The following is a 12,909-nucleotide window of genomic DNA, read 5'->3' on the forward strand; positions in this document are numbered from 1 at the left end:
TCCCTTCTGTCTCCTTACAGTGCTCATGACCTAACTCGCTGGGAGATCTCTGAACCATGTTCTCGACTCATCCAGAAGGCTGTGGACACGGGAGAAGTTCCTCACCAGGCAGGTGATGGGCTGGACACACAGAGGCAGGGCAGATGACTCTCAGAACCTGTGTCTTGGAGGCCACATGCCTGGGCAGCCCCAGTCCTGGGGTGTGCAGTGGACTAGGGAGGAAGGTTGGGTGGGTTAGCATTCTGTTCTTCTTTGAACAGTGCCTGGAAATAGCAATCCTCTTGGTACTCTTAGGAGCCAAGGAGAATGTTGAGGAATTCTAGGAGACTGAATAAAGATGTGACATTTTTGCCTAGGCTAGAAGCCTCTGGACATTGTCCAAAATAATCCCTTCTTTGCCATCAGAAAGGAATTCTGTTTCCCTGGTCTTCTCTTTTCTTTATTGGGATGAGGTTTGTTATTGTTCGTTTGTTTGAGGCAGGGTATCTCTATGTAGCCCTATCTGACTTAAAATTTGCTTTGTTGACCAGGCTGGCCTCAGACTCAAGAGATCCTCCTGTCTCTGCCTCCTGAGTGCTGGGATTAAAGGTGTATGCCACCACACTCCAGCTTCTCTCCTCTTACTGACTGTGTGTGTGACAGTGCCGACACTTCCTCCCTCTTGCTCTCTAGCCCCTGATTTGACTCAAACCCCATTTTTCTGACATTTTTGTGGTTACAGGTGATTTTGCCGGCCTTGAGTCTTGTATATTTTTCCATTCTCTGGACAGTGACGCACATTTCAGAGTCTACTTCCCACGTGAGTGTGGGTTTGAGGAGGAGAGTGGGAATGGAGGAGCCTAAGCCTTCATTCCTCTGTGAAGCAAGCTGCTCTCTTTACAGAGGCAGCTGATGAGTCTGAAGAAAAGAATGGTAGCCTTCTGTGAACTTTGCCAGAGCTGCCTCTCAGATGTAGACCCAGAGATCCAGGAGCAGGTAAGCATGTGTGTCCTGTAGTTTGAGGAGACTGTTCTCCAGAGAAGTGAGCTGTGGAATTACTGGCTTTGTAAGTGTTCTGATTTTTGTGACCACCCTTTCCTCCTCCCCAACAGGCTTTTGTCTTGCTGAGTGACTTGCTCCTCATCTTCAGTCCTCAGATGGTTGTAGGGGGTCGGGATTTCCTGAGGCCACTTGTCTTTTTTCCGGAAGCTACTCTCCAATCAGAACTAGCCAGTTTCCTCATGGATCACGTCTTTCTCCAGCCTGGAGAACTGGGCAATGGTACAAGAACTCTAGGCCCAGAGCTTAGGAAGGGTTTGGGCTGAGCCTGGCTACAGTATCTTGGGTAGGAGCCCTAAGCCTGTGACTGGTTCTGTTTTTGCTGGGCAGGTCAGTCTCAGGAGGATCATGTCCAGATAGAGCTTCTGCACCAGCGGCGCCGCCTACTTGCTGGGTTTTGCAAGCTGCTGCTCTATGGGGTACTGGAGCTAGATGCAGCCTCAGACGTTTTCAAACACTACAACAAGGTAATCAGATCCCCTGACATGAAAGACAAGTTGAACATAGATAGCCCTGGCTTCAAACACTGCAGCATCTAAGAAAGGAAGCCAGTCAAGGGTTGAGGACAGTCTGAGAGTATCGGGCTTAAAAGAGAAGTAGGAGAGAACAGCAGTAGGAGTTTAGAAAAAAGGACAAAGAAAAGAGTATGGGGGTGAATACTTAAATAGAAAAGGCTATTGTCTGGGAAATACCTCATCTTTCCAATTAAAAAATCTGTTTTCCCTGCTTTAAACCTAATATACAGGATGGGGTATTCGAGAAAGGAAACAGTGGGGAGAGTCAGGCCTCACAGGATAATCAGTGGGATAGCTAGCTCCATCTCCTCAGCCTGCCATTGTATCCTTCTCTATTTACTGAGCACCTGCTGTACACCAGACATGCCAGGTCCTAAGGGCAAAGCAATAAGCAGCACAGTTCAGATCTCTTGTACAGAACTCTGGACTGAGGGGGGGATGTGCAGACTCCATTGGTGTCTGAGGGTGGTACTGGTGCCCCACTCCTTTTCTCCACCAGCTGGGTTCAACCAATTCCTGCCCTGAGTTTTTTTCAGTGAGTGGTTTTTTTCAGACACTGCACTCTAAAGAGATGAGGTTTGGTCTGAGTTATTTGTGCTCACGTTACTGTTTTCCTACCTTAGGCTCTTTGGGAAGGAGTTGTGATTAAGGATGTGAAGGAAGAAACCAAAGAGATTTTTCCCTGGTGGTTAATGTTACCTTCTTCACTTCCTGTCCCTCAGTTCTATGAAGACTATGGTGACATTATCAAGGAGACATTAACTCGAGCAAGACAGATTGACCGGTGTCAGTGCTCTCGGATCCTGCTCCTGAGCCTGAAGCAGGTGATCTTGTCTAGATGCCTTACAACTGTAGCAGACTTTTCCTAGAGTCCCACCTCCTTGTCCAGTCCCAGTATCTTAGGGATGCTGCTGCAAGATCTTTAAGGAGAGAAACTTTCTTGACTCATTTCTTGCAACAGGTTTCTTCACACCTCATAGACCCCGTCTTAGTCAGTGTTCTATTGCTGTGAAGAGAAACCATCACCAAGGCAACTCTTATAAAGTACTTTTAATTGTGGCCTTGCTTCCAGTTTCAGGGGATTAGTCCTTTATCATCATGGCAGAGAGCATGGTGTCATGTAGGCAGTCACTGGGGCAGTAGCTAAGAGCTGCCTTCTGATTCTTAGGGCAGAAAGAGGGAGAGTAACACTGGGCTTGGCTTGGCCTTTGAAACCTCAGAGCCCACTCCATTGACACACTTTCTCCAGCAAGGCCATACCTACTAATCCTTTTAATCTGTCTAATCTTCTAGCAAGGCCACACCTCCTAATTTTTCTAATCCCTGGTGACTAAGCATTCAAATATATGAGCCTATGGGGGCCATTCTTACTTAAATCACTACAGACCCTAATCTAACTGACCAGGTAGTTTCCTCCTTCCCCAGGCCCCATAGAAATCAGTTATTAACACCAATACTAAAGTGATAGGGAATTTAAAAAATTTTATTGTTTATTTTTATTTAAGTAGGTGTTCTACCTGCATGCATGTCTGTGCATCATGTGCCTATGGAGCCAGAAGAGGGAGTCAGATCCAATCCCTGGACTGGAATTGTAGATGGTTGTAGCCACCATGTGGGTGCTGAGGATTGAATCCAGGTGCTCTGGAAGAGCAGCAAATGCTCTTAGCCACTGAGCCAGCTCTCCAGCCTCTAGGGAATTCTTGATTACTTTTTAGTCTGTTTTTTTACAACCTCCTTCATTTATGACAGACATTTAATTTTTAAAAAAATTTTTTATTTTGTGTGTATTGCTGGAGTGGGAGGGAAGCATGTACTATTGTGTAAGTGTGGAAATTAGAGGAAAGTGTAGAAATTGGTTTTCTCCTTCTACTATGTGGGTTCTAGGGATTGAATTCATGTTGTCAGCCTTGGTAGCAAGCACCTTTACCTGCTTTACATTTCGCCGGCCTGATCAGCGACATTTTTATTTACCATTGTAGAGCTAAAATGCTGAGGATGGTGCTCAATGGTATGGTGAGACTGTGGGTGATCCCCAAGAGCACATTTTTAAAAACTCTCAGCAGGGCAGAGGTGCTCTGCTGTAGGGGTCAGGATGTGGATGTATCTAGGGAGGAAAGATAGTAGATGGCACTCCACACCCCAAGCCTTGTGGAGTCTTGAGTAGAGAAGAGAGTTAGGCTTTTCTAGAACTCCCTTGTCTCCTTTTCCAAATGTGCCTTGTCTCCCGGACACAGCTCTATACAGAACTGATGCAGGAGCATGGCCCTCAGGGCCTGACAGAACTGCCAGCCTTCATCGAGATGAGGGACCTGGCCCGGAGATTTGCCTTGAGCTTTGGACCCCAGCAGCTTCACAACCGAGACCTTGTGGTCATGCTGCACAAGTGAGGAAGGAAGTTCTGCTTGGAGGTCGGGCACAGGGAGGGCAGGGAATCAGGTCTTGGTGGGAAGGGTAGCCATGTGCAGAAGCAGCAGGCAGGCTGGTGCTAAGTGTGGCCTGGGAAGCAGGGATGTGGGGGATGATGTACTTGACTAGGATAGTTCAGACTGTAACTGAAATTGTTCTGCCCAATCAAGGGAAGGCATCAAGTTCTCGCTGTCTGAGCTTCCTCCTGCTGGCTCTTCTAGTGAGCCTCCAAGTCTTGCATTCTTGGAGCTCCTTTCAGAGTTCTCCCCCCGCCTCGTCCATCAGGACAAGCAGCTGCTGTAAGTTAGTGGTTGAGTAGAGGTGTGGGTTTACGGAAGAGTCTGGGGAGGGCTCCGTTCACTTATTCTCTGTCCCATCCCTTCTTAGACTATCCTATCTGGAAAAATGTCTGCAGCGTGTCTCCAAGGCACCTAGCCATCCCTGGCGTCCAGTTACCACCTACTACCACTCCCTCAGCCCTGTAGAGAACACGGCAGAGGCCAGTCCTCAGGGACCCCCCTACTCCAAGAAGAGGCGTGTTGAAGGTAGGAGTCAGGGTTGCGGTACGTAGGTGTCAGTGTGTTCAGCACCACATCCTAGTTGCCTTTGCCTGAATAACAGGAGATAGGTTTTAGTCTCCTTCAAACTTAGACTTTGTGGAATAGTTCATCAGGCACCAGCTGTCATTCATTTTATTGATCATTTAGCTAGTCAGCTTAAAATACCAAACTTGAGAAAATGACATAGAAACCAATGATAAGCCAAAGATTGAACCAAACAGTCTTTTCAGGGTGCACATCCTTGATAGCAAACAATGCACTGATTTCTCAAGTAACTTTCAGATTACCATTTGTCTTAAAATTTACCCAATGTCTTTAATTTTTTTTACATTGTCTCAAGTAATAGTCTAATTAAGTTGATATGCTGATGTGCATTTACTAACAATGTGCTTTAAAATATAATTTTAAAACCATTAACAGTTTGAATGAGATGTAATTTACATACCATAAAAGTCAAAGTCATCTTTTTAATGCATGTGCTTCAATGGCTTTTGTTTCCTCAACAAGTTTTAATTGTGTGTGTGTTTCTGTGTATGTGTGAGGGGTGGGGAGGGGGAGAGAGAGGAGAGAGAGAGAATGTGCATGTAAATACCAGTGAACTGGACTTGGATCTTTTGAAAGAGCAGTACATGCTCTTAACTGATGGCCATCTCTCCACTACTTTTTTAAAAAAAATTTTAGTTCTTAATATTTCTTAATCTTTTTTGTTTGTTTACATTTGTTGTTGTTTTTAGAGACAGTGTTTCTCTTTGTAGTCCTAGCTGTCCTGGAACTCACTTTGTAGAGCAGGCTGGCCTCAACCACTCATAGATTTGTCTGCCTCTGCCTCCCTAGTGCTAGGACTAAAGGCATGCACCACCACTGCCTAGAAGGTTTTTAATCTTTAAGTGAGACTTTAACATTTTAATTTTGTTTATTAGTCTTAAAATTATTTTAAGTGTATGATGCATATAACATGCACTTTGCCATGTTGTGCATGAGGAACTTAGAGGACAGCATGTAGAGTTGACTCTCTGCTTTACATGGATTCTGAGTATTAAACTTAGATTCAGAGCTTTTCCAGGTAGCAGTTTTATGTGCTGAGCCACCTCACCATCCCACCAGTCTTTAATGTTCAGATACTCTGATTGCTTCGAAAGAAACTATGTCCCTGTTACATCATGGTTCTCCCTGTCCTCCCAACCCTGGGCACTGTCACTGATCTTCCTCTCTCTGAATTTGCCTCTGGCAGACACGTTGTCTAAACAGCACCAATACATTAAGTGGCTTTGTGAATCTCTATTCTTTTGCTTAGTCTGTTTTGGGGGTTCTTTCTATAGTAGAATAGTAGTCCATTATATGGCCATTACCTATTTTACTTTTCTCATGAGCTGATTAACATTTGAGTTGTTGCCATTGTTCGGTGTGCATGGCACTGCTAAAATTCTTATACAAGGTTTTGAGTGGACATACCTTGAGATATACTTAGGAATAGAATTTCTGGTTTGGCCACATTGAATCTCTACATTTAATTTTATAACAAGATACTAAACTATTTTCCAAAGTGCCTGCATCATTTTACATTCCTACCAGCAACGATTGGGAACCCAAGTGCTTCCTCTCTCAATATTTGTGACTGTCTGGGTTTCTTCTTTTTATTTTATCTCTCTCCCATTGACTGAATTGGTATTTCATTCTTTTCAGTTTGTATTTCCCTACTGACTAACAAAATTGAGTTTTCTACTTCATGTTCTTATGGACAGTTGCTATTTGGTGAATTGCTTATTAAAACTTTTGTCCATTTTTGGTGGGGGGGAGTTGAGACAGGTTTCTCTGTGTAGTTAGTTTTGATTCCTGTCCTAGATCTCGATCTGAAGACCAGGCTGGCCTCGAACTCACAGAGATCTGCTTGGCTCTGCCTCCTTAGTACTGGGATTAAAGACATGTGCCACCACTGGTTGTTCATTTGTTTTTGAGACAAAGTCTTGTGTAGCCTAGGCAGGACTTGAACTCTGCATAGTGGAAGATGACCTTGAACTTCTGATTTTTCTGCCTCTACTTCCCAAGTATTGGGGTGACTAACAAACTTTGGCCACCATACCCACTTTCTTTTTTCGTTTAAAATTGTGTTGTCTTTTTATTGTTGAGTTGTTGAGGGTTCTTTACACATTCTAGATAGATCTTTATTAGGTAAAGAGATACAAATATGTTCTCAAATTCTTTGAGTTACCTTTTTATGCTGTTGATATTCTTTTATTATTTTTATTTTTGTTGACATTCTTAATTAGGATTAATTCTGCCTTACCTATTTTTAATTTTGTAAACTTGAATATGTAATGTCTAATTGGCTAATTAACCACTAACTAATCCAAGTTCACAAAGATTTACCTATGGCTACAGCCCCTGCTGTCTATATTCCTTCATATAGGTTAACGGCGGTAACTTTTGGGTTGTTGGTTTCTGTGTACATACATGGTTACAGAGGAGGAAGAGAGTTAATAGAGGAATGCTCACCCCTGGCAAATGGTGATATACATTTGACTGATGTTTTAAAATCACCACCTGGATTTTCTCAGGGAAAGAGGGCCTCTGGTGTGGTCACCTCAGTTGGTGGCATCTTCTTTCTTTGCTCTCTGTAGTTGGCAGAGAAAGTACTCAGCCTTCTTGGTAAGATGACATTAGTGTTGCCATCCTTTCATCTTCTGACTTCAGAAAACCCTGTCTCCCTGGCCCTTATGCATCCACTCCAGCCTCTGGTCCCCAAATGGTTATCAATCTAGAATGGATAGGATTTCAGAATTCTAACAGACTGCTTAATTTTGGGGAATCCGTCATCTCCCACATTTGTTATCAAATGTTTATGCCCTCTGTGAAGTGGATATTTTTCTCTACCTGCCTCTTTCCTAAATAGGTTGTATTTGCTAGGGCAGGAACTATACATAATGACACAGCATCATACTGGACACACAGGTACATTGTTACATAGGGCTCTGCTCATTGAGGTTGAATAAAATAAGGCCATGTAGATTTTCCGTTCTTTTGTGCTTAACTTTCCCTAAAGAAACTCTGAGCAGGTTTTGTAAAAATAACCCATGTCAGGTTCCTGATCTATTTAATATGTGTATCTGCTTCTTTGTAGGCCCCTGTAGGCCTCAGGGAAAAGAGCCCTCATCCCAGGAAGAAAGCCTTCAACTGAGCAGTAGCCCCCCAACACCTACCCTGACCTCCACGGCATTGAAGAGGAGACAGTCCCTGAGGCCAGTGGGCAAGAGGCAAAAAGGTAGACCAGGACCAGGACCAGAGATGATCAGCAGGTGAAGCCAGAGAATGGTGTTTCTGTTCTTCCTTCCACAGCACACTCTGATCTTGGTGTGCTTTTCTGTTGCTTCTATGGCTGCAAAATGTCTCCCTCACACTCCATGCTGTTCTCTACTCTTTTTTTCCCTTTGCTTTTTCTCAAACCCTGTCACGGATCCTGCATTGTTCTCAACAGTCAGCAACTCTCAGGCACCCAGAGGTTGAAGATGTCAAGTGCACAGTCTCTCCAGATTCATTGTGATCCTTCAGGCTCTGGTTTGGGCAAGCAGCTAACCCGGTGAGGTTCCCCTTTCCCATGCTGCTGTCATTCACTCTGACTCCTTACCTGAGCCAGTGCTCCTTGAATTGTCTTGGTCCCAGAATACTCCTTCCAGCATACATATAGCATGCTTCTCCAGTGTGTAAAGGGCTACTCCACCTGCTGCTGGAAGTCTGTCTTTCCCTGTGCCTATGAGAAACTCAGGGCCTGGAAGGACCAGCTGAAAACCTGTTCTCTTTGTCACTACCACAGACTCAGCCTTATGGAAGAGGATGAGGAAGAAGAGCTAGGACTTCTGGATGGATCATGTGAAGAATGGCAAGGTGGAGACAAGGTATGGACCCAGCAGTCCCCTTCCCCAGAGCTAGAGTCTGAGACTCCTGTTACCGGTCCATGATGCCCTTGTTTCTGAAAGCTGTTAAAGGTTGTTGGAAAGAATCATTGAAGGAGGAAAGGTTGCAGACTTCACTTAGACTTTACTTTTATTAAATAAGGAGCCCAGGAATGACCAGAGATCATTCACACATACAATCTCAGCACTTGGGAGACTGAGACCAGAGGATTACTATGACTTTAAGGCTATTCTGGGCTACAAAGTGGCTTCCAGGACAGCCTGGGCTATCCAGTGAGACCCTGCTTTGAAACTGAAAGGAAAAGAAGTTAGAAATGCAAAGGCCAGCAAGATCATTTAGCAGATAAAGGTCCCCTCCTTCTCAGCCTGAAGGCTTGAGTTCAGTTCCCAGAACCCACGTGGTAGAAGGAGAGAAATTACTTCCAAAACTTGTCCCCTACCTACACACAGTGCACACACTCATTCTTTCTCTTTTTCTCTAACACACACACACACACACACACATACACATGCACACACACACACACACACATACACATGCACACACACACACACGGACACATAAATAAATGTTAAAAAAAAAAAGGAAAAAGAATTGGAGCGGTACATTCCTTCACAGTTCCAAGATCGATATTGTTGCCACTGAATTTCCTAACAATTGAAAGAGTTCTTAGAGCCAGGGACAGAAGTCCCTCAGCCCTCCCAGCTACCCCATTCCTTCCCTCCTCTTTCCTGACAAGGCTGCCTATCCTTGTCCCCCACTCACCCCTTTCTCTTCCCTGCTACTTGGTTTCTTAGGTGGATGATCTGATCTAGTAAGCAAGACAGAGAGCTTGAAGTGCGGTAAACTGATTGTAAGTCCCTAGTCAGGTCAGGTCAGCTGTTGCTTGTCTCGGTCTCATCTCTCCATCCCTGTAATGGAGCGCTTACACATAGTGTACTGCAAAGTGCCTCAGGAACTGCCAAGTTTATGTTCAGAGACGTATGGACTGTTGGCTTATAAATGGCAGACATTTATTCCTTCAGCTCTGAAAGCTAAAAGTCTTGAGTTCTGGTAAGCACAGGTGGGTTCTGGTAAGGGCCCAGTGCTAGTTGCAGGCTGTCTCACACAGAGGCAAGAGCAAGCTAGCACTGGCCTCTTGTAAAGGCACTAACGAAACGTAGTTGTAAGAGCTGCACCCTCTCACCCAAACACATTCCGAAGGTCACCTCTTACTTCTGTGGGCCCCAAGGGTTAGGATCTCATACATATCATAGTTCTTGCAGGAGGTAGCGGGGAGGACAGCCTGCAGACAGTCAATCGGCAGTGAGCTAATACTGTGTGCTATTATTTTAGTGTCTTCTCTGGGGAGGGGAGAGAATGGATAGAACAGGAGAATGGAGGCTTTGTGCTCAGAGGAAAATCCAAATAGCACCTTCATACTTCTGTTCAAATAACCTGTCCAGAGTTCTAGGACAGCCCCACTCTCTAGCTCCAGAGCTGAATGCATGTAAAGGGTTCAGCCAGCAGGCCACAGTCAGTTCTGTGATTTATCCCTTGAGATGTCAGAAGGAAACGTGTTTCTGTTGGTGGGTATAATTTAGAACATCCTTTCTAATTTTTGACTCTGTTTGCTTCAGCTGCTTCATAGCCCTTCTTCTTCCAGTGAGCGTGGGCTAGACCTATTAGATACTACAGAGCTGAACATGGAGGTGAGCATTCCAGAGCTAGTGTGTGTGTCCTTGGAAGTGATGGTGACCAGCTGTCTATCCATCCAATAGATGGAAGACCAGACAGCTCTATGTGGTCTCCAGGAGCCCGTGTGGGGAACTAGAATGGCTACCCCAGAACACACAGCCTTCTGTTTACTTCTCTTCCCACCATGACTCCGTGTCTTATATTCTCTTTCTCGTTGCAGGATTTCTGATGGAACTTTGGGCCCCTCCCCTTCTCTACTTCCCACTTAAAGGCCATGAGTGAGCAGAAGGAAGGAGTAAAATGAAGTGTTCCTTTGGGCCCAGCCAAGTACTTTAAAGGAAAAAGAAATGGCCTTGTTTTTCAAACCTCCATTTCTTTCTGAAGTGGGGACTGTATAGAGAAGCCATGAGCCCTGTCATTCTTAATGCACCAGAGCTCTACGCTTCTGCCTGTTTGCAGGGTTGGAGTTGGGTAGGGGGCTTCACCTCAGCACTGGAGTTTAGTAAAACTTTGGTTTTCTATTTGGTACTTCTTCCCAGAAACACTGCCAAGCTCTAGATACAAGCTCTCAATAAACATGTTCAAAGCTATTTCCAGGTATGGCTTGAGATTGTAATGCTGATGAAGATTGGGTTCTTTGGCTTCCTGACACCATGGCCCCTATTTAAGTGCCTCCATACCCTCAGATATTTTGTGTATAGGTTCTCAAGTCAGTGAGATGGGTGGGACAGATGGCTGAGGAGTGTTTAGCTGTCTAATGATGATAGTGTAGGCGGAAGTGAGAGAAGACGGCACTGATAGGCAGGTGAGCTAGAGACTTCTTGAAACGTGTTGTTTCACCCACCTTGCCCAGGGTGCATGGGGTGGTGGATATCACACATTAGTTCTTTTCAGGGTGGTTTCATACCCTTATCCCAAAGATGTGGAAGTTTTCGTACAATAGCTGAGAGTACAAAGATACAGAATTTAATGTACATATCCAACCCCAAATCTCAGAGCTGGAGGAAAGCGACTCTGTCCATCCTTTACTAGCCAGTTCCTCACAAGTCCTGTTGCAGTGTTCTCTAACACATATCTCTGGTCTGTTCTCTACTGTATCTCTCACTTGATTGTCATGAAATTGCCTCAGGAGATCTGCCTTCTGGAAACTAGACTTGTTAATTCTTGCTCTGCCTCTTGCAGCAGCATAGGACCTCTGTACTGTTACCAGATAGGCTGTTGCAACACATGAAGACAACTGGGTGGCTTTCTGATGTCACTACTTTCTTCCATGGCTTAAGGAGCTCTTTACCCTTTCTGGGGAGATATGTATGACTCAAGGTCTTTTCCTGCCCTTTATTATTGGTCCTTTCTGAGCACCACCGTCCAGCCAATGGCTGTGTGGAAAGAACAGTCTTCCAGTGATCAGGCCACCCAGCCCAAACCATTTCTACCGTCCCCACCTTGCTGGTCTTGCCCCACTTCCTCTCTTCTTCCAGGTAAAAGATCCCAATTTTTTGACACTGTGTTGAGAGTATGAGTCTCTTTGGAAGGCAGCCTAGTACAGCAGATTCAGGGATCCATGGAATCTGGAAACAGTTGGAACACTGAGGTGTAAATATACAAGAAATAAGAGGTAGAAGAATCCAGTGGGGGAAAGAGCTCTGAAGGTATTTAAATACCAGCCAGGTTAAGGAAATTTCAGAAGTGAAAAGGGAAACCTGGAGACTTTGTAAATGCAGACAGCCAGATAACAATGTGGTAGATTGATCCCTGGCCTCAGAATCTGCAGATGTATTAGACCTCCTACCCCTCAGATCCCAATTTTTTTTGACACTGTTGGGAGACTGGGTCATCTTCCCTTTAAATATGGGCTCTCTCTTAGGGTTTCTATGGCTGTGAAGCAATAGAGGTGAGGAAAGGGTTTGTTTGGCTTACACTTACATTACTACTAATTGTAGTCCATTGAATGAAGTCAGAAAAGGAACTCAGATAGAGCCAGAACCCAGAGGCAGGAGCTGATGCAGAGGCCACAGAATGGTGCTGCTTACTGGCTCACTCATCATGGCTTGCTCAGTTGCTTTCTTATAGAACCCAGGACTACCAGCCCAGGCATGGTAGCACCCACAGGGCCCTTCCCCTCACCAATCACTAAGAAAATGCCCTCCAGCTGGATCTCCTGGAGGCATTTTCTCTCAACTGAGGTTCCCTCCCTTCAGATGACTAGCTTGTGTCAAGTTGACATAAAACTAGTCAGGATGGTCTCTGAGTGCTCAGCTAATAGAATATGGAAGAAATGATGCTAGACCAGTTTATGAGCTTAGACTTCAAGGAAACTGCCTGATTCTGCTTCTGGTTTCTTAAGCTGGGCAGTTCTGGAGTCAGGTACCCCACTGTGAGAAAGCCTAAGCAGCCACATGGCCAGGCTGGGTGCAGTTGTTCCAGCCAACAACTCTTAGAGGTTCCAGCCAGGATCCAGCAACATCCAGCACTTGGTGCCAAATGTGGTCTAGACAGGAATTAGATGATCCCAGCCCTACCTTGTAAGTTTCCCCAGAGAAGGTCCAGGCACTGGGAAGCTGATATGAGCCATCCATCCTGTACTCATATTTTCCAAAGCTCTGACCATACAATCCTTGAATATAACAGGTTTTTTACACTACAGAATCTAGAGAGGTTTGTTGTGTTGCCATGGTGACTAGGACAGATCCTTAGAGACACATCAGTCCAAAAGTTTGGGGATCTTGTCATTTAATTTTTTTTTTCCCTTAAAAGCCAGGTGTGGTGGTGCATAATTGTAATCCCAGCATTGGCAGGCTGAGTCA

At 45.0% G+C, this 12,909-nt stretch overlaps 1 protein-coding gene across 1 annotated transcript in view; it reads left to right on the forward strand.

The window, feature by feature from the left end:
- Stag3 (stromal antigen 3) overlaps window positions 1-10,778 on the forward strand; it is a 35,447-nt gene extending 24,669 nt beyond the window's left edge. The window contains exons 25-38 of the mRNA XM_036172553.1: window positions 21-108; window positions 722-799; window positions 883-975; window positions 1,092-1,260; window positions 1,369-1,505; window positions 2,276-2,377; window positions 3,788-3,936; window positions 4,130-4,258; window positions 4,347-4,504; window positions 7,638-7,812; window positions 7,992-8,093; window positions 8,328-8,409; window positions 10,048-10,119; window positions 10,326-10,778. Coding sequence (XP_036028446.1) covers window positions 21-108; window positions 722-799; window positions 883-975; window positions 1,092-1,260; window positions 1,369-1,505; window positions 2,276-2,377; window positions 3,788-3,936; window positions 4,130-4,258; window positions 4,347-4,504; window positions 7,638-7,812; window positions 7,992-8,093; window positions 8,328-8,409; window positions 10,048-10,119; window positions 10,326-10,334 — 1,543 coding nt within the window. The 3' untranslated portion in view covers window positions 10,335-10,778. The remainder of the gene's footprint in view (window positions 1-20; window positions 109-721; window positions 800-882; window positions 976-1,091; window positions 1,261-1,368; window positions 1,506-2,275; window positions 2,378-3,787; window positions 3,937-4,129; window positions 4,259-4,346; window positions 4,505-7,637; window positions 7,813-7,991; window positions 8,094-8,327; window positions 8,410-10,047; window positions 10,120-10,325) is intronic.
- The last annotated feature ends 2,131 nt before the right edge of the window (window positions 10,779-12,909 follow it).

The sequence above is a fragment of the Onychomys torridus genome, chromosome 22, assembly GCF_903995425.1.
Source record: "Onychomys torridus chromosome 22, mOncTor1.1, whole genome shotgun sequence".
Classification (NCBI taxonomy): Eukaryota; Metazoa; Chordata; class Mammalia; order Rodentia; family Cricetidae; genus Onychomys; species Onychomys torridus.